At 37.5% G+C, this 20,848-nt stretch overlaps 1 protein-coding gene across 4 annotated transcripts in view; it reads left to right on the forward strand.

Annotated features, from left to right (window-relative positions):
* The window catches only part of LOC115375530 (epidermal retinol dehydrogenase 2), a 46,967-nt gene extending 31,163 nt beyond the window's left edge, over nt 1–15,804 (forward strand). For 2 of the 4 annotated variants that reach the window (XM_030074963.1, XM_030074964.1), the window contains exon 7: nt 6,020–7,829. In XM_030074963.1, coding sequence (XP_029930823.1) covers nt 6,020–6,125 — 106 coding nt within the window. In that variant the 3' untranslated portion in view covers nt 6,126–7,829. Of the gene's footprint in view, nt 1–6,019; nt 7,830–14,095 lie in introns of those variants that run through there. The other 2 variants (XM_030074965.1, XM_030074966.1) reach the window with 2 other exon arrangements.
* The last annotated feature ends 5,044 nt before the right edge of the window (nt 15,805–20,848 follow it).

A 20,848-nucleotide genomic window follows, 5' to 3' on the forward strand; every position in this document is an offset into this window, starting at 1 on the left:
GCTAAAAAAAAGAAATTAAAAAATAAAGCCATTTCGTCCCATGTTTTATGGTTGTCTCAAAACAGTGGAAAACCTAAGCTTGTTAGCTACTTGTTAGCTACAGTTGTTGGCTTAAGCTAATCTTGTTTTTGTTAGCTTATTCAGCTAGTTAGCTTATGAAGCTAATGGCAACAACCTTCCTGCATCTGATTGGCTAAGCACATGAAGGCAATGCTGTTTTTAACCAACAGACTTAAGCTTTCACCGTTTTATTGAGGGTTTTATCAAATCAAATTTCTGTTGCATATTCACAGTAGCAATGGGCAGGAGGAACAGATCAGTTATTGACAGTGTTCAATTCATCTGCTTGATATCAGATGGAACCCCTTGTGCTGGCAGAGCTGAAACATTGATTAAATGAGTTATTTGAAGAAAACCGTTGTTTGTAGAACTATTATATAAAAGCAATGCTGTGATGATATTCATTATAACAGCACTCCCTCTCGTGTGTGAATTGCTTAATTGTGTCCATTGCTGGTGTGATGTCATATATGGGTATTTTGGCCAGTTTTGAATTATCAGATTTTTTTCTGTAATTCTGACTTGGAGTTCGACTTAACTGGCATTCCTTCACACGTCCATGTAGGAAGTCAGATTTATCCCATTCCTGAGTTCAATGGAAAGCTCCATTAGCATGTCTTTGTGCAGACTTTGTCAGTTGGAGTTCCTCTATTGGTTTCCACTCCCACCCTGCTAATGGTAGGTGCTGCATTCCTGACTGTGTCATCATCAGATTCTGTGAATGTCATGTCCAGCCCTACCTCGGCACATTTGAATTCCTCTGCTGGGCTAGATATAGGTAGTTTCAAGAATCCCTTTCCTGTACAAAGCTACAGTGCAAGGTTGTCAAAGCTATTTTCTGCCATATGACTGACCAGCTTTTCTTGCCTCTCCTTGATTTTCATAATGGTATTTTAAATGCTTTGAAGGATAATGAATAATGGATGAATACATCAAACTCCATTGTAGGACAGAGAACATAGCATACCCTGGGTCTCAAGGACCTCAATTAAACAGCAGTGAATGTAGGATCCTTGTTTTTTCCTGTGTATTACAATCCCTCAGTCAGTGAGGGAGGACAGTATTCTGTTATCTGTTTCACTCATGACAAAAGAGAGACTCATTCACAGGATGTTAAAGGTTCATAGAAACAAGTTTATCTGAATTAGATCATAGCCTGTGTATGTTAAATAGCTCGATTACATGTGGCCAGTCCCCCCACCTCCACCCCCCTCCCCCGCCAAGTCTTAACATAGATCAGAGGTCAGATTCCAAAGGCTGTTATTGGCTGGAGCTCATATGACCCAAGGGTTTGTGTCCAGATTAGTGGTCAAAGGTCAGCCTGTGTGGGACAGCTGGGAGAGAAATCCTTTCTTGCATCATCAGCAATAAATCCCATGTAGCCTTCGGCTTATACCTTCCCTCACAGATTGGATATTCAAATATGGGAAGTGGGATGGTTTGCGAACATGCCATGCCAAAAGGCCCTTCACTGGCCCATCCTCCTACTCACCCCACCATTGCAGGTTTCAGGTTTCACTCATATTATATCCTGCAGGGACTGAAAATGGTAGAATATTCAGTCTGTCAGTTTAATGATGTTTGTTTTGGCTGTTTCATATATTCTTAAAAGCCTCTTACAAACAGCAAGACTTCTAGAGTTTTACAAGCCCAGCTGGTACTATAAAATCCTTTTTGTTAGTGTAACAAGAAATAGATTCTGGGATCAATTAAACTGCTGGGTTATGGCTACCAAATGGTGCTATGCAGTTAGTATTGTCGATGTTTTGTTAATGTGATATCCAGCAGTTGTGAAGGCAGTAGTCCCACAGCAAAGTCCTTAGTGTCATGTCAGTTTTGAACTTTGACCATCTGGTTGGTGACTGGAACTGGTTTATAGCTTTGCAGCCATAAAAAAGAGAATGAAATACAAAAATAAACATGTAGAGACACACACATAAGTTCAGCGGCTGATAGTTTAGAGGGCAGATTGTGATGGTTCTCTGTTCTCTGGATGCTTTGCACTCCCATTTGAGATGTTCTGGGGCAAGACATTTTAGCCTGGGTTAGTGTAGAGTTAAAAATGTAGTTTGTGTAGTTATTGATTAAAATATTCATATGGCCTGCTATAAAACCTGTTTTAATGTTCAAAGGGTGCCAGTTTGAACATTTTCATTTCTAAATCCTGATGGTTTTATTATGAAAGGGGAAAAGCTCTTATTTCTGCATATTTCACAACATAGTTTCTTTATAAATATTTCTGCATTTTTGTTAACCACCTTTGTTTTTTGACTCGAAGGGTTTTAAAATGAAAAGAACCATTCATTGTCACAGTGGGGAGCTTTCTCTCTATTGCTGCAGTCTGAATTACACAATCTGAACATTAGCTACATAGCCAGCAGGCTGCAGAATGCTCTGGCGTTTGATGACCCCACTATGGATGTGCTGAACAGAGGCCAGGAAAAGAAGCTGTTGATGATGAATACAATGATTCTACTACTGCTACTACTGCTACTATTATCATCATTATTATTATTATTATTACTACTACTACTACAGCTACAAATAATAATGATGATGATGATGATAATGTAAAATGTATTAAAAATGCTATATGCACCTAATATTAATGTGGTTAACACTGACAGCCATTTTGGTATTATTTTGTTTTCCAGTCTAAATTCAATCTAACAGTTTGACAGTTTCTTCTTTCACTTCATACTTCCTTTATTCCTCTTCTTCATAGCTCTGTATTATATATTTCAGTGATGGAAGGTTACTATGGGTTACAAATTAATAGTTAACCTGTTATGTAATATTAATGTAACTTTTTTAATTACTTCAAAGCAATGTACCTTATGAAATGTATTTATTTTTGGTTATTTTTCTAACAAATGGAGGAATGGGGCGAAGTCTGCCCCATCCACCAGTTGGACAGGGTATGTGACACTGGGGGGAGGTGGGAGATTTTTTTTTTCCCTCTTCATTCCCCCCTCCTCCTTCCGTCCCCCTGCCTCCACCCTTCTTCCCTTCCCTACCCCTTCCCTGCTCCCCTTCCTCCTCCCTCCCCCTACTGTCCCTTCCATGCCCTTGCTCCCTCCTTTTCATTTGCTTCCTTTTTTCCTCTCCTTCCTTCTTCCTGTCCTGTTTTGTTTTAAATATATTGGTTATGAGTTGGGGTTCAGATGATCAGAGGATTAATCAATAAATACATATGTTTTTCCTTGAGCACAGTTAAACAGGCCTGTCCTACTCCAGACCCTTGGGAGGAGACTGTCCATAAGGTGACAAGACCCTTCCAACCTGAACTGCCCCTAGACCCTCAAGGAGGGAGCAAATGATTTTGGGGGTCTTTTCTATACTTTAATTTTTTTTCTCACCTTGTATTTTTTTTCTTCCTTTTGTTCTCCTTTCCCCTTTGCCCCTTAAAGCTATCCATTTTGGGTGGGTTTATTGGTAATATTTATAACAGTAGTAATGGTAGAAACAAACAAAAGGAGGGTCTGTAGAAAATGAAGAGGAAAAAGGAAACAAAAATAGGGGGTGAATGAGAAAATAAATAAATTGAAACAAATGAGGGAAGAAAGAAATTTCACCAAGTCTTTATGTGACAATCATATTAACAGTATTGTTAATGTTGATGTTGGCAGTGATGTTGATGGATTTTCAGTAGTGGTGTTGGAACCCACAAGTGGTCATTTGAGTGGGTGTGTTTTGGATTTTGGTGGAACTGCAACTTTCCAAGTTTGTGGAGGCATACAGCCATGAGGTGGTAATTGTAGTTTTGTCTTCCTCTTCTTTGGGTGGAGGGGGCAGGCAGCACCAATGAAGGGTATGATGATATCACATTTACACTGTCCTGTTAGGACATTGTTTGAATAAAATTTGTAATGACTGCCCAGCAACTGGCCAGTGATGAGTCAATGCTTTTGTTATCTAGATCCTCTACATTTTGTCACACACATTTGCAACAATCTAGAACCCATCATGTAAAATAAGAAATATAAATGGTTTTGTTAACCTTTGTAACTCATAGGCTAAAGATAAGCCTATGAGACACAATCTGGGGTAGACTGATTAGACCGTAGCAACATCAGGCAATCATTCCTAATAATTACATTCGCCCACATCTATGCCTGTAACAAAAAAAAAAAGTATCATCTTCATCACACTATTGTTCATAAAATGTGAGTAATGATATATGGGGAAATTTGTTTCACACAATTTTGATGGTACTGTCTCAACAAATAAATTTAGCAGCCATTCATTTGCTAAATGGTGACTGCGCCGAGCATCACCATAATAAAATCTTCCACATTAGTTTTCCTAAAAGAAGGAGCACTGTGTTTTGATGACTTGAAAATGAGCGGAATTAAATGGTCTCACTTAAAATATTTTATTTTGGTTTCAAAGTCACAAAACTTTATTTTGGTTTCACTTTGAGCACTCTTCAGCCAGCTGGAAACTGATCTGTTTTCCGTTGTAGCACTGCCACTCCATCACCCTGTAGGTTGAATATGGCAACAGATCAGATCACCACTGCATGTTTACACAATAGCAGTGTTGTGGCCAAAACAGATTGCCATTTTGAAACTAGCTTTTGTTGTTCATACTTTGGAGAATGCTCCTGATGAAGTTGCAGAGATGAAAGCTGCAGTTCTCACAACAAGGAAGGAATTTGCCAGCCTAACTTGGTGGCTGTATTACGCTAGTGCGGACCAGCATCAATAGGAATTCGAACTATCACTTTATACAGTTTTCTCTTTGCCATCTGGGACAACTGATGTATGAAATTGCCTTGTACAGTTTTGAAATGCAGACACATGAGACAGTAAGCCTTTGAAGCATAATACTTATGTCATGGGGGGATAATAATGTTCAAGTCCAACATTTGAAGCTCAGTGGCTGGTGGCTTGCACATTTGGCTTTTCTAGCAATCAAAGGGATTGGAGACTGTGGTTGTGGTTGTTCTTGTTGTCAAATGCAGTTTGTGCTGTGACAGCAGTCCATCAGCCTATACCTGACTGTAGTTTGTCCAGTAGAGGAGTAGGTCAGTCACTAATTTGTTGTTAGTATCAACTTGTGATGGTTGTAAACAAACTCTACCCCCGGTAGAGATTTTGCTTGTCCTCCATTGCTAGGTTACATTTACTCCCTGAAATAGCCGACTGAATCCTGCCTAAAATAACCCGAATCTGAAGATAATTTCTAAATTTTTGTCCAAACCCTGCCCAACCCATCAGATCCCAACACCTTCAATTCAGTAGTCTAGTTTTTTGTTGTTGTTATTTTGTAATTGCAGTTGTTGTGTAATTACAGTTATTAGAACAGGTTGTTTCTTCCTCATGCAAGGCTATTAGGTGGAATTTCCTGCAGATGCTACCTGCCAGATCTACTTTCCAAATCAAATTTAACATCAATAAATCATTACTGCATTCATTTGGATGCAGTAATATAATTTCCCTACACAAAGGAAACTATCACTGAGAAGACTTATAGTCTCTACACTGCATTTTAAATTATGTGCCAATATTTTTAATATTTACAAAATGTGTAAGACCTGTCTTAGTTTTTACTGTACTTACTGTACACAAAGGTATCATAAATAGTGTCACAATAACACTTGAAGAGCTGTGGATCGAACAAGGAACATCAGAGAGTGTGTCAAAATGTCCTAGAACAGGACACTCAACCTCTAACCCCTTTCCCTGATGAGCTCGGCACATGTCATGATGGCCTCTGCTAGCAGTGTGTGAATGCATGTGTGAATGGGTAAATGTGAGGCAAATATTGTAACACACTTTGAGTTGTCTGTGGACTAGTAAAGGTCCATGTCCCATTTTCCATGTTAAAAATGTCCCACCTTCAAATGAACTGTGGAAGAACCAAAGAAAAATTATACTTGTATGTTTTGTTGAATATTTGGGTGTGTAGTACAAATTTGCTTCTCTCTTCCTCTCCCTCCCAACACCCTCTTCAGTACTTTAAACTGGAAGATGACATCTCTCCTTGGCGATTACCTGGGACTCTCCGACAGAGTAGACCACTATTATAAAAACCTCAGTCTGCTCCCCAAACGGCACTAACGCACATTCTTTCCAAAACATCACATGCAAAAATCCATATGAATTCAAAGCACTGTTTTTGCTTTGCTTTGAAAGAAATATTTTCATATGTAAATGCAGCAAAATGTGAAAAAATAAATCATATCAAAACACTTGAAATTTGAAATATGCTCACTCATGGGAACAAACATGTTTCCCAAGTGCACATGGTTGGAATTGATGTGTGTATTCACAAGTGACCTTTTTTGTGATGAAATTCTTTCCTATACATTGGAATAGCTTCTGTACAACAGCCAGAAAAACAAAAAACTGCAAGAGCTCTGTGCCCATCAGTTCTGTTGTAGAGAATATGTTGCAAGGAAAGACTCAATAGGTTAAGTGTTCACCAGGCTACCAGCTCTATTAGATACAGGTTTGCTAATCAGTTGTTAAAAACTTGTTTGAAAGTAATTTACAGTAATTTAATTTAATTTAATTTAAACTCTTAGTACTTAGCGGTCTGAGAGCCAAAATATTCTTAAGCACTGAAGGTATCAACCAATATCAAGCAATAGTGCATACTCTCCTCTCTGTTTAGATCAAGAAAATGAAGCTAGCAGTGTAAAGAGATTCCTGGTGGACATTAACCTTGCAGTGAATGATGTCTCCTGTTGAGTGCACTGTTGTGGTGGTTGTTCTCAGACAGGGGATAGCTGGTCCAAAGCATAGTATCACTAAGATTATTGTAGTGCATTGACCTTAAGGGACATTGCACTGTAAAACAGAGCTGACAGTTTGTGCCCCCTTCGATCTTAGACAGTTCAGTGTACAATTTAGAATGAAAGCAGCTCTCTAAAGAAGGAAGGGACAACATGTCACTGAGTTGCGTGTAAGCCCAAGTTGGTGTGTAGAAAAAATTTGTGTAGTTGTCATTGTTTTGAATGGGTTTGCTTCCCCTCCATTTATGCGTTATTTAACAGGATAGAGCCCCAGCAAGGTGTCAGAAAAATGAGCAATTCATCGACTGCTAACATGCTCATAATTGATATTGTACATTTTAAACTTGTAGCACACTTGTGGCTGTTTGACCAGAGCTGGGCTTCACAGGCTTCATGCAGCTGTTGGACAGACTCCTGAAGTTTTGAGAGCAGTAACAAGGACAACTAATGCACACAAAGGACAAAAAACACCAGTGCAATGTTTGGAATGCTGTTGCTGTGACATGTTGTTCCTTCATTCTTTATACATACATATGTATACATACATATACAGCGTCAGCAGTCTTTTGTCATAGGAGGCAAATACTGCAGCCACTTGATGGGGACTGAACATGATTCTGGATTTGTGGAGAATCTGACAATAACCAGTGTGAAATTATCTCTTATTTATTATTTTTTCTCAGAAATGTGATAACATTTTTTCTGTCACTGTCACATCACTGTCAGTGGAACAGATCCAGCTTTTTTATCTTCATGACTTCCTGGATAATATTTTTGATGTTTGGCAGAGTTGACCATTTTTTGACTTAAGTTGACTGTTTAAGACCATGGGAATAATACAAATGAATTCTTTTTCTTGGATGTGATTTAGTTGCACTTGTAACTTCAACTAAACTAAGATTTTAGCACAAAGTTGTGTTTGGGGAAAACTACTGCCCATTAATTGTGCCTTGCTGTTTGGCGGCTTGTCAGCAGAATATGAGGACAATGGTAAGAGTTAAATAAAGATTGTGTGCATTTTTTTTCATTAACCTGGATGGTGTATGTTTTTGATAATGAGCAGTCAGTGTCACATCTCAGCCACAGTCAGAGCACAGTGCTTCTATAACTGAGGGATATCATTACCATGTTCAACAGGGTATTTGAATAAATGGAAATAAAGCTTGCATCATATGGTCTGCCACTGAACTGATGCCATGATATTTTAACAATAGACTAATGTCATCTTAGTTTGATAACAGCACCAGACTTGTCACTGAACACTGTCACTGGATCACTAGATCTGTAGAGATCCTTGTCATAATGTTGTCAGACACTTGCTATAACAATCTGAACCTGTCAGTGGCAAAAACAAGCACTTTTAGTGGATGTAATTGCATGTGCACAAATGCCCCATGTGATTGCAGCACATTTCACAGCAATGGGCTAATGCAACCAAGCTCGGTAATGGACCAGTTTGAGGGATTTCTGTCCCTGTCAGTCAGTTGGACCCCCAAAAGTGGAAAAATAGGGAACTGGTTGAAAAATACTTGAATTGTCCTTTTTTAAAGGATGGGGAATGAAAAACGGTACGTACAGCTGCCGCTGCAAAAGCATTGATGGCATACAGATTCAGCAACCGGGTACACAACGGAAATAAATACAGTGGTTCTGCTTTATCTGAGTGTTTTCACCCTCAGTAGAACCAAATAGTGGCCTGAAGCAGTCTTTTATACACCTATGCCACTTGGATCCACCAAACACCATCAATTTTATGGAGACACCTGGTGTAGTGAGTACAAGTGTCTGGCTGGATGCAACTTATGGGGCATGATAATGTTAGTACTATTGAGCTGTTTTACAGCTTATTTAGCTCAAAGCACTAACAAGCACATGGCACATAGGATGGTGTGATTTCAGCTGGGGCTACCTGTGCAAAAACTGAATGCAGTCATACTGTGCTTCTGACACTTTGTCTTTCACTTAACATATATTTATGGTAGATAAATTAGGAATAGCAGTAATAGCCAAATACATCTCAGACATTACCAGACACGTTAGACATGTCTTACTATTCTGATTGATAGGAGGCTCAGGAATAAGATGGGCCTAAAGACAACCCTTTTTTGACTGTCATTTGTAGAAGCTCAGCTTTCAGCCGGTGATGTAAGCAACTAACATTGCATCCATGCAGTTATGGAGCATTTTTTTTGTTTTGTTTTGTTTTTTGTTTTTTTTTCATGGAAAAATAGAAGGCCAAAGTGCATAATATTGTGGTGATTCTGAAAGATTGGTCTGCTTACTACAGTATACCCAGATCTTACATTGCAATAAACCATTTTGTATATCATTCAGGATACTAAAGATAAAATCAACATGCAACATAAAATCAAAATCCCTTGAATTTTTGGTTGAAATACCCACCTTATAATGTTCGGCGTCTGCAACAAACAAAACATTGCCATCCAGTACATGGAACTAATAATTGGCTGTGTGAAGCAAACATTTCCCTCGGGACTATTATTCATCAGAAGCAACCTTTGCCCAATTTCAAGTCATCAAAACATAACAGTGCTGCTGCTTTTAGGAAAACTAATGTGGAGGACTTTATCATGGTGATGGAATACTGCTGTGAAGAAAATTCTCTGAAGTCTCTAAAAGTTCATTTTCATATCATGGTGGAATGAATGGAAACCAATGGATGGATAAAAGGGAGCAGAAATGATAGAAAAATTTGACTGCTGAAATGATAAGCAGTAAAGTGAGGTATATGCATTTTGTAGATATAAGCTGAACATGCAAAATCAGTGGTATGGTCCTTTTACAGAATAACTACTGAGATTATTCTTAAAAAGTCAGCACAATCTATTGACTTGCATGAACAAAATGTCTAGACAATCAACAAGGCAAGACCTGCAATCTTCCAGTTAGCAATCACAACTGCTAAAGTTCATTGGAGTATTTCCTTCAAACATGGAGTGATTCCCATGACCGTGGGCTGTTCTCATTGGTTTGGCTATTCAGGAAAATGCACATTTGATTGCATATTTTGTTTTAATGTTTTGTTTGAACAAAACATTAATACACCTTTGTAAATGATAACTTAATACTAAGTTAACATATCACAAATATGTTAAGTTGTGTACAAATGATTAGTTAATTATGACGTATAACAAATTGTACCATGTAACGAGGAAGCAGGCCACTCAAGTGTTATATCTCATAAAAGTAAAAAAAAAGACAGTTAAATAGACAAACTCAACACACAATAAAAGCATAATCCATGTGATAAAAGTCCAGTCAAAGTCCATACAAGTGAAAGTGTTCAATCAGTTGTCCGCTATTAAAGTGCCTGTGCAATAATCCATGAGTTTGAGAGAAAAACATGAGAAAATCTCAGTAAAAACCCACAAAAAGTCCAAAATGGTCAGAATGCTTTCTGTTACTGTTCTGTAAAAATCGAACAGTGTGTGACATGGAAACTTGGCTTTCTTGAATTTCCGTGACAACACAAAAATTAACTAATGATAGCAGAGCACCATGATATTTGAATTTCAACCTTCTTCCTATAGGATAACTCATTGTTGGAGATCAGGACAATAAAATTTTTGACAGTCCACTTTAATTTTGGGAGTTAATCTCGAGCTCTGGATGCAGTCTTTGATGCGTTTAAGGACCAATTGCTCAAAACACTAAATAGACTTCTTTGGTACTGAAGTATGGTCATTCTTTTAAAGGCCAAGCTTAACCCTGGACAAACAGCAAGAACTGGCTTGTCTCAGTATATCCATCTTGAAAGTCACTGTAGACAAGAGGCAGTTGATTGCTTGAGAATGTATCACAAACCCCTGTTATCTGTTGTAGACCTGTGAGTTCCTGAATGATAGCTTTTGACAGGCGATAAGTCATTACTCTTTTGCTCCTCTCTGTCTCTATATTTTCTCTTCTTCTCTCTCCTCTTCTTTTTCCATTCATCTCCTGCCCTCCTTTTGTTACTACTGCTGTCATCACTATGCTTTCTCATGTCCACGGCTTGCCACTCCCCCTTCCTGCATTTCCTCCCTTCCTGTCCCTTGCTTGTCATTATGTATTGTTGTCACAGTTTATCAGCTGTATACTGTAGCAGTTTGAAACACTGTAGCAGCTGATTTGTGATGAATGTGGTGTGTTTATATCTGAGTCGATACCTATATTTCAATACGTAGCAATACATCCAGTACTACATTGGTTGTGGTTGGTTCCAGTGAAAGGGAGACAATGTGAATCTTAGATGTTGATGGAATTGCTGAAAGATGACCTCACGTGACCCAAGTGATGAACAAATGGAATATCTTAGCAGCAAGATTGACAATGGAAATAAAAACCCAACTTTTTATCTGGTAACTGTGCTTTAGATAGCTAAAATCCATACCGCTTAAGCAGGGTTGTTTTGTCCTTTAATTACCTCTGATAAGAGAGCATTATCAAGATGTCATGTTAATGCTTCTTTCTCTTTTCTCTCTTTTTCTTCTCTTTCTCTGGCCCATTCATCTGAGGACAGACCCATTATTCTCTAACAGAAAGCTTTTTGTCTCTTGTACAAATGGAGATAGTGCCTTGACTGTCACCTCTGTAGATATTTCATAAAAGCCATTGTGTTCAAGCTTTTAATAATATGTTGTTCTATTATTCCAGTCTCCCTTTTCCTTTTGAAGTCAGTCATTGTTAATCAGAGGATTGTTAGTCATCCACAAGCTGGTAACCATAGGACAATTTGAGAGGAGATGGAGGATAGCATCACTCTAGTTACAGCAAATAATTTAACAGAGCCCAAATACATAAGCATAAATGCATTTTACAAATTGTTATATGCATGTGAGTTGTTTTCATTCAGTCATTTTCATTGTTGACATGATGATCTTACATTAGAACTACAAATATTAAATACACTTAGATTTAGGTCACAAAGGACTGCGTCCATTTATTGTACCAACTGTTTAATCCAGTCCCATTGTCTACGCTAATAAGTAATTCATTTGTGTTCAAAATTGTTAGTACATACGCTTAATTTCATCCCAAATGTTTGTTGGTCAATGAAACTATTGCTCTTGCAATGTTAATTCTGACAGCCAATTTTCATTTAGTTTTAGTCTCTTAATGAAAGTATATTTTAGTTTTAATCACATTTCAGTCGTTTAAATTTTGTTAGTATTAATGTAGTTTTTGTCAACAAAAAAAACGACAGTGGTTTTAGTCAAACACTAAGTAATGGTCTGATTCCACTGAATAATTTTTTCACATATTATATTCCTCATTAAAATATTTTTGGTGGGGGGCCCTGGTGGCTCACCAGTTAACAGCACGTACCATGTACCAGGGCTGAGTCCTGATCGCAGCGACCAGTGTTCAAATCTGACCTCAGGTCCTTTGCTGCATGTCATCCCCTCTCTCTCCCTGCCTTTCCTGTCTATCTCCACTGTGACTGTCAAATAAAGCAGAAATGCTATTTGCTAATCTTTATACATAGATTGATCTACATTCCTTGGTGCTTCAATCATTTTGTATCTAGCCTTTGTTATGATATCAAAAGTAAAGCGTGCTCCTTCATTAGTTCTATATTTCCCTCCAAAAGCATAGGCGCACAAATAGGTTTAGATAATGACCAGCAAATATCAGTCAATATTAGTTTTTGTCCAAACTAATGACAGACCCCCTTCTACACTTAAATCAGGAACTGCATTTTCATTCATCTTTTTTGTTTCATTTTTATTTTCTGACATAAAATGTCTTGATATTTCTTCATAGATTTTGTCAACAAAGGTTCCCTTCTGTTTTGTTTTTGATTAGTTTTCATTGTGGAAAAAGTGTCATTGACCAATACTTTTTGACATAGTTTTACTCCATGAAATGAATGCTGTTGTCAACTATAGATTTTAAGGAAAATTGGAGAAATACAATTACAGTCTTTCTTAGTTCAAAATGAAGTCCAGGGACCTCAGGTATAAAACATTGTGTGAATTCACCAATAATTATAAACTCCCAAAAACATGCCTATCCAGATTCATTCTCATGTCTATGAAATTAATTTTGAAGTCTTCAGATGTTAACTATTTAGTCTTGGTCTAAAAAATAAATATTGTAATGTACTGCATCAAACCTAAAAATCCACAGCTTTGAGTGTTGTGAATTTGGCAGCCTATCATAAAGGTAATGATATTGTTGCATTCATTGGAATTATGAACTGAAAGAAAAAAGAATCTATCACATCTATCACCGTCTCCTTTGGGGTTTTAAAATAACTGGAGATGTTGTAAACTGCCATTTCAATCAAATACTGTCCATAAGTCTATTATAATAACTGTTGCTATCTTCTGTTGTAAGAAAACACAGTTTTAAATGTCGTAACATACAGTAGACAATTTCATCTAAAGCACCACACAGCAGGGTGTGCCCACATTTTCAGTGAGAGCTTTTAGCAGGAGTCAACCCCCTAACCATGGCAGTGTTAATGCCAATCTGTTTGTCTGTAGTAAAATGTTTTTTTTTTTCATTTTTGCTTGTACTGAGTGAAAGCAAATAATGATAAAGCAGTTTTGGTGTCCATCTCCTTTGATCTCAGAAGTCTGTGAGGAGGTCTTGTTTCTATGGTTGACAAGGAAAAGTAGAAGTAATTACTAATTTCTGTCAACTGGAAATCTTACTAGGCCTCTACACAGAAGTCAAGTGGGCAGCCTGTCAGCATGTACACTTTGTTCAGTTTTAATCAGGGGTGGGAATCACTGGGTAAGTCACAACACAAGGCTATCACAATATTTTACCTACAGGAATAATAGTATCATAGATAGATAGATAGATAGATTACTTTATTAATCCCAAGGGGAAATTTAAAAATGTCACAAGCAGCAGCAAGGAAAAAGAAATACATAACCATGGAGAGAAAAACAACACAAACACAAAAACATGGGACACAGAGGTAAAAATACATAAAGGCGCACAGTGATAATGGATACTAAAATAAATCATGGTATTACAATACACACAATTCTGCAATATGTGATATATTCTAAGATCATCAGCTATGATACATCACACAACATATCACACCATGTCTGACGAGAAAAAATACCCTGGAAAGGGCAAAATAATTTTTCAGTAAACAGGATTCAGTCATGTTTTTCTGTTTTAATATGCACGGCGACTGCATATTACATGACAGAACAGTTCCAGTTGAGATACCTAAAGGCAGGGAACAAATATGCCTCATAGGAACTCAAATGTGCATATATGCAAACAGATTTGCCTTGCTAACCCTCTTCCTTCTGTGTGTCTCCACAGCATTCTACCCATGAAGCAGGGGATTTTGCTGGGCCAGTACCTGGGAGCCTTCAACCTCATGGACAAATTCAAAGGACGTGCCATAAAAAAGGATTAGATGAGGAAGGAGAAGAAGTGAAGGATGATCTGAAAAGACGTCAGACTTTGAAGTGTTGAAAAGATCTACCGCTAGATCTCAAAGAGGCCTTAGACTTGTTTTTATAGATTGATACCCACTCTGCCCATTAGTTTTGTCTGAGGTACAAAAAAACACCAAAAATATACACAAAGCAAAATTCTTGAAAAAGTTTGCCGACATTGAGGTAGTAATTTGTACCAGATTTGTCAACACTGCTGGAAATTGCTGCCTGAAAGAGAATCATATTTTCAGTTTTAGTTTTGTTTTTTCTTTATCAGCTACTTGTCACATGAAATGTAATAAATTACATTCGTTGTAATTTTCATTCACACTTTCAAAGGGAGTTGAAAAGCTCCACAAGCATTTGCTGTAGCTTAAAATGCCAAATTTGTCAAGATATCTGTTGTTTATTTTATTTTGTTTTATTGAAGTGACAGTAGTATATGTTTTTGCCCTCAGTGTAACTGGTAGCTGGTGAACTATCTTCGTTCACCAGCTACCAGTTACACGAAAACATCAAAACATCAAAAACCATTAAGTTTACAATATATTTCATTTAAAATGTTGAAGTGCTTAAAGGTCCAGTCTGTTTTGTGCCAAGTTAACTACTGGGGCATATTGGTTGAATTTGAAATTGAGATCTTCATGCATCCATCATTTCAGTGACTTACATTTGAAGACAGATCAGTTAGGTCTTCTGTTGCAAATTAAACATTACAGACCTGTTCTGTATGTTATATAATTCTTCTTTTAAATTGTTAACATCTTCAGTCTTCAATAAGTGTAAATGGTTTCATGAATGATTGATTGTACTTGTATAGAGAAATATGCATGTTACCACAGAATCAGAGTGGATAGAAAGAGCCCATTCTGTTGTTTCATAGGGATCCCCATTAAAAAAATGTTAAAATAATATTAATATAAATTGGATGTAGTTATGGGCATCCAGATTTTCATTTTCACTTGTGCTAGCTTGTTGACCAAATGAATATTTGAATTTTATGATTTCTGTAACTGGCATTTGACTCTGACTGAACTAATTTGTGTGAGTAAATCAACTAAGCTGCTGTGAAATACCACTAAGTCCAGGAGTGCAGCCCCCCAAAAGCCACTGCAGTTACATAAAGTATACCATTCACATGGTCACTTGGTTAATCGCAGTATGAGTCAGAATGAAAGATTATGTTTCTGGGTTCAGACCACCTTCTGTCCTTTCACATTCTACAGAAGTGTCTTTTCTTTACATTGTAAGTTGTGTTTTTGTTTTATGAATTGTTCATCCATCATAAGTACTAACTCTGTGTGATACAAAATCACCAACAAACCAAAGAAATACACTGTGACAACAAACAACATAAGTTCTACACATTTCAGCGAGTGGAAAAAAGGCAGATCTCTTTAACAACAACATGTTTGTCAGATTTTCAGAGCTCTGGTGTTTTTCCATCTCCACCAGTATTATAATATGTTCTCTGGTGTAATCTTGAGATGCATAATGTGTTCAGAAGCGCAAAAAAATGTGTCGCGCTATTTTTTATTTGTATATGTTCACCTCAGGTTCCTTTCAAATATATATTTTAACAACCTGCTAGATGGCTATTCTTATTTCTCTGCCTGGGACAACAGTAGCATAAATGCAGTAGCTGGAGATTGAAGCTTATGGAGCTTTCCATTGACTGTCAGATGTTCCAACTTGCTGGTTTGAACTTCCCACCTCCATGATGAATGTGTGACACAGACACCAGCAAGAATATAGAAAAAGGACTCACTAACACAAGTCAATTACAATAGCTAATATTAGTTGCTAACCTCAGCTAGCCTAGCTATAGTTAGCTCTAAACTCTTAGCTGATGTTCCTGGCAGACAATAGTAAATGTTTTTAATGCAGACACAGCAGTCGTTCACAATATTTGAATAATGACATTAAGCCATATTAACTTTTAATGAAGTACGCTCACTGTAATGAGAATAGCAGTGTCATCGGCAAATGTGTTCACGGCACTGTTCTGATTAGTGACACACTTGTTTGGTCCAAGCCATTACACAAACAAACCACTTAAAAACCCAAGTGGTCATCCTCAGGAATAGTGAACTCTACAAAGCACACTTCATTGTTGTTGTTGCTTTTTTCTGTTTTCCTTGGGGGTTGTGCATGTTTTCTCCTAAATGCAATGTGGCTCAACTTGAGATTTACCCTCAATTACATTAGTGGCACGTATAGATGAATTTTCATTTAAGCATTTGACACTCCTGCAAATTTACTTGATTTCTTAAAAATAAAAGGGTGGGGTGGGGAGGGGGGTGTAAGCAAATTACCGAAAAATGACAAGAAAATTACCAGAAAATGTGCATTAAACAGTAGAAGTCAAGTATCAAGTCACGTTACAGATGCTAGATGCTAGACTCCAGATGCTAGATTGCCATCAGATTTATTGTGTTTAAGTTCTTGTGAAAGGCGTCTGGATGTATTTCACAAACCTTTAACTGGCACTCTTCCTATAAGAGACTGAATACAGATCAGTAAGTAGCCTCGTAACAGTTTCCCAGTGAGTAAGGTTAAGTTTAGCTCCATTCTGTGTTGTAGAACAGGCTTTTCATTCTGTAGTTAAACACCAAATAGAGGAGTCACAGACTTTTCCATTGTCAGATTTAACATTATATCCTTTGTTACCTCAGGTTAGCTAGCTAATGCTAATTAGAAAGCCTGCAAATTCTTGACTCTTTATTAAATAGCAATGCACACTCTAGTTCTAAGCCATGACAGTTTGCTGCTGGATCATTAGATCTGTGCCACATAAAAAGTGATGTATCTGCCTGCCAATACCACAACAGTTTGTTCTCAAAAGACATTCCTGGTGGTGAGAAAGTGACTTAAAGCCAGTGGTGGCAATGTGCAATCAGTCTTTCTTTGTTTGGCACATTGGTTTGACCGAGCACATTTACATAATAACTGAATTTCAAGTCGTGTCAAGTATCCCAGCACACACTACAACAAATTGCTCACTTTTTTTTTTAGCAAATGAATAAAGGCACATTTGGACCACTAACAACTGTAAATATGCAACATGAAATCGTATTTTGTTTGTTTGAAGGTACTGTCCTGCTGATACGTTATGTTTTGGTAAAAGGTACTGAAAAGAAAAAGCGTAAAGATGTTTAAACCAGGATCATGCTTAGTCTTGTCGTGGAAACAGGACTTTTGACACTAAATACAAATAATCATGCAGTCTGCTGGAGAAATCTGCCTTATCAGAAAGAAAGAGTCCCACAATTACTTGTGAGTTAAAGTTTTTGTAATGCTCTTTATAAGATTATCAACTGTATACCACTATTAAAATGACAGCTACTTTTTGCCATGCTGCCTTAGCAGCTTACCTTGTCATTGTGACAAGTGAGTTGCATGATGATAAAAGTTTATCCAACAGCAAACACCAAAAAAAAAAAAAAAAAAACTTTTCCAATGAAAGACAGAATTGAAGCTTTTTTGTTTGCTTGTTTTTGGTTAGTTAACTGCTGCTGCTAAATGAATATGTTAACATCATGTTTTCTTTCTGAAGCCACATATTCTGCTTTTGAATAGGTTTCATTGGCCCTGCAGTCAAAACATTACTTAGCACAGGTATTACCATGTAAGATTGAACTGGACTAAAACTTTCAGTTGAGGATCTTGTGTGAGATCTGTCATGATGACACATGAGTCAGTGGTTGGCAGGTACTGTCAAATCACTGAGCAAAACAGAGCGTACATGAAACAGTCATCATGAAAAAATAGTTGTGGGGCAAAAATTTTATGTATGTATCTTGATGCTCTAATCCAATAATGTATTCTGATTTAAAAAAAAAAAATGCTTTTAATGTTTAATTGAATGTCATCCGTTAATAGAGTGTTGTTAATAGATGTGTTTGCTAGTAGTTTTATTGAGCAGAAATCACTCTAAGATCCTTATGACTGATGTATTTAATGGAGTGTAATAATCAAAATAACCCTGTCGCCTTAACCATGGTCAATAAAACTTTTAATGGACAAAAACGCTGGGTTTAGTATTGACTATTATGACTAGAAACAGAGAAAAGACATATCCAAGGTCCACCCTACAGCATGTCACTGAAAAATGTAAACTCATTTCTGCACCACTCCACTCTGTGAAGACAGAGGACTGTATGTGCCTTATGATTTACAGCTTGAATCAGCACTCACAAATTATCTTAAACTTCTTGTCAGGGCAAATCTAATTCCAGGCCACACTGATGGAGAACATCAGCATGGAGAAAAGTTTGAATTATTTCTAATTAAATAGGAAATCTGTGTTCACACTACAACAGTCTCTAGTCTGTGATGCTATAATCTGACAATCTGTAAATACAATCGTCAAGAGGTGATTGAGAAGTTCACACACAGGAGTCAGTTTTAGAAAATCAACACAGTCCCCTTGTACTGTAATACACTTAGTTCCATGTCCGCTCCATGACTGCAGGACTAAGTTGTCTTGGGCCCCCAGGAAGTGGTCCACAGCATCAATGACATCATCAAAATGGGGATGTGAAGCTCCTTTTTCATCCTCAGGGACAGTTAGTAGTCACATGCTGAACTTTCTTGATTTTTCTCCCTTTATATCAACATGCTGCTTTCCTAGGAGGCGGGAATGTATTTCGATTGGAATTATATTTCATGCCTGTACCATGTACCATGTGACACAGTAAAAGTCTGTTAGGAGGTAGGTGGGGTGGTGGCTGGGTCAAGTCCGATGCAAGATCAGTGTTCAGTTTCATAGGCCAAGACTGTGCCCAGTCTCTGGGTTAGATGCCTAAACCGAATCTTTCCCTACATGTTTTTTGTTGGCTATTGCTACTGTAATTTAGCCCCTTCCAGAAGTGGTTTTGGCCACTTCCAGTTCACAAATTTAAAATGTGTCCATATGCATTAAAAAATGACAATTTATGTCCATAGAAACAAATCTGTAGATTAAATTTCATGACTATTGCACAAACTCCCATGCAACAGGGTTGAAACACCAGACTGTGTCAAACTGGTTAGAAAAAGTTTGTGATGTTAAATTCTACAGGTTCTCAAGAAATGACAGAACTTTTAGAAAGAATGAGTGTAAACATAACTGTTTCCATAATATAGCACGTCCAAAAAAAAGTGGTCTCGTGGCACAACTTATCCCGTGTATGGGGTAAGTTGAGCATAGGAGCGGGGTAAGTTGAGTAGTATCCCTACTCCCCCCCACCTTCCTCCCCACCTCCATCAAACCCCTCCCTCACCTTCTCCCTCCCTAAATAACAGTCACTTCTTCACATTCATGCGTATTTTTATTTATTAAACACAATTCAACAGGTACAATAAACAGCTGTTTTAGCATGCCTTAAAGTGCGCTTGGGAAGAGAACATTAACAGCTGTGTTTTTGGAAAGAAAACATTAGAACACTAGCTTCTTGGTGTCCTTGCTGACAGTAAGGTCAGTTATGAACATATGAATGTAACACATTTGAACATTGAACCAAAATACACTTACCCCATACACTTAATAAATAATTAATATTTATTATTTTATTTATTTATTTATTTATTTATTTATCTATTTATTCATTCATTCATTCAATATTTCATACTTATTTAATATTTAAGACATTTAGGCTACAGCCAAAATACACTTATTAAGTGTATGGGGCTCCGGCTCAGCTTGACTTACTTGACTTAAGCCCTTTGCTCCTCTTGGGTGCTCAGGCCACTGACAAATATCCTCCATTTCACTCTGTTCATGGCTTTTTGCTCAAGCTCCCCCCAGTTGAGCCCACTCTCCAACATTTCTGCCTCTACACTTCTTCTCCAGCTGTTCCTGGGGCGGCTCAACTTACCCCTGGCCAAATGGCTCAACTTACCCCAGAGCTACCATTTTGACTTTTTTAGTCCCCACAGCTAAAATGGTGCACTTTTATGCTAGGTTTATGACCTCATGTTGTAGCTCATAGATACCACAACTGATGTATAAAACAAATTTAAAATGATCTGTTTTAGTCTTAACACAGTTCTCATGAAACTGATGATAGACCAATTCACTTTCAAGAGTAAAAAATGTTTTTTTGGAAATAAATGTCTAACCACTTTACCCATGTGGTTCTTACCTTCACAGACTCCATGAAATGATGCCTTCCTCTTAAATATTTGGTCAAATGATCAATGTTTTTTACCGTTTCCTAGCAACAGGGGGTGGCTCAACTTACCCTTTGGCTCAACTTACCCCAGTCTCCCCTATATAATAAATTAACCCAAATTAACCCAAATACAACATATAAACAAACACATGAATTAAACAAAGAAAACACAGGAACCATGTTTAAAATTCACCTTTAAAGCAGGCAGCACAGCTCCTCACAGCAACCAACAGCAGCAGGGCATGGAAAAGACCTGAAGTGAGGGTTTCACCTCCTTTTAAAGCCCACAGCCTTCTCCACCCACCCAGCCTGGACCAATACATTCATTCACCTTTCAACAATCATGTTTACTTTTAACCAGGGTCCCTCTTTTAACAATCAATCATATTTAACTGTTTTTACTCTTGTCATTTTAGCAATAGTGAACCTCAATATCAACCTTTTAATACCTGAGAAATGGAGATTTCAACTTGGTATGT

This window comes from Myripristis murdjan, chromosome 17 (assembly GCF_902150065.1).
Source record: "Myripristis murdjan chromosome 17, fMyrMur1.1, whole genome shotgun sequence".
Lineage (NCBI taxonomy): Eukaryota > Metazoa > Chordata > Actinopteri > Holocentriformes > Holocentridae > Myripristis > Myripristis murdjan.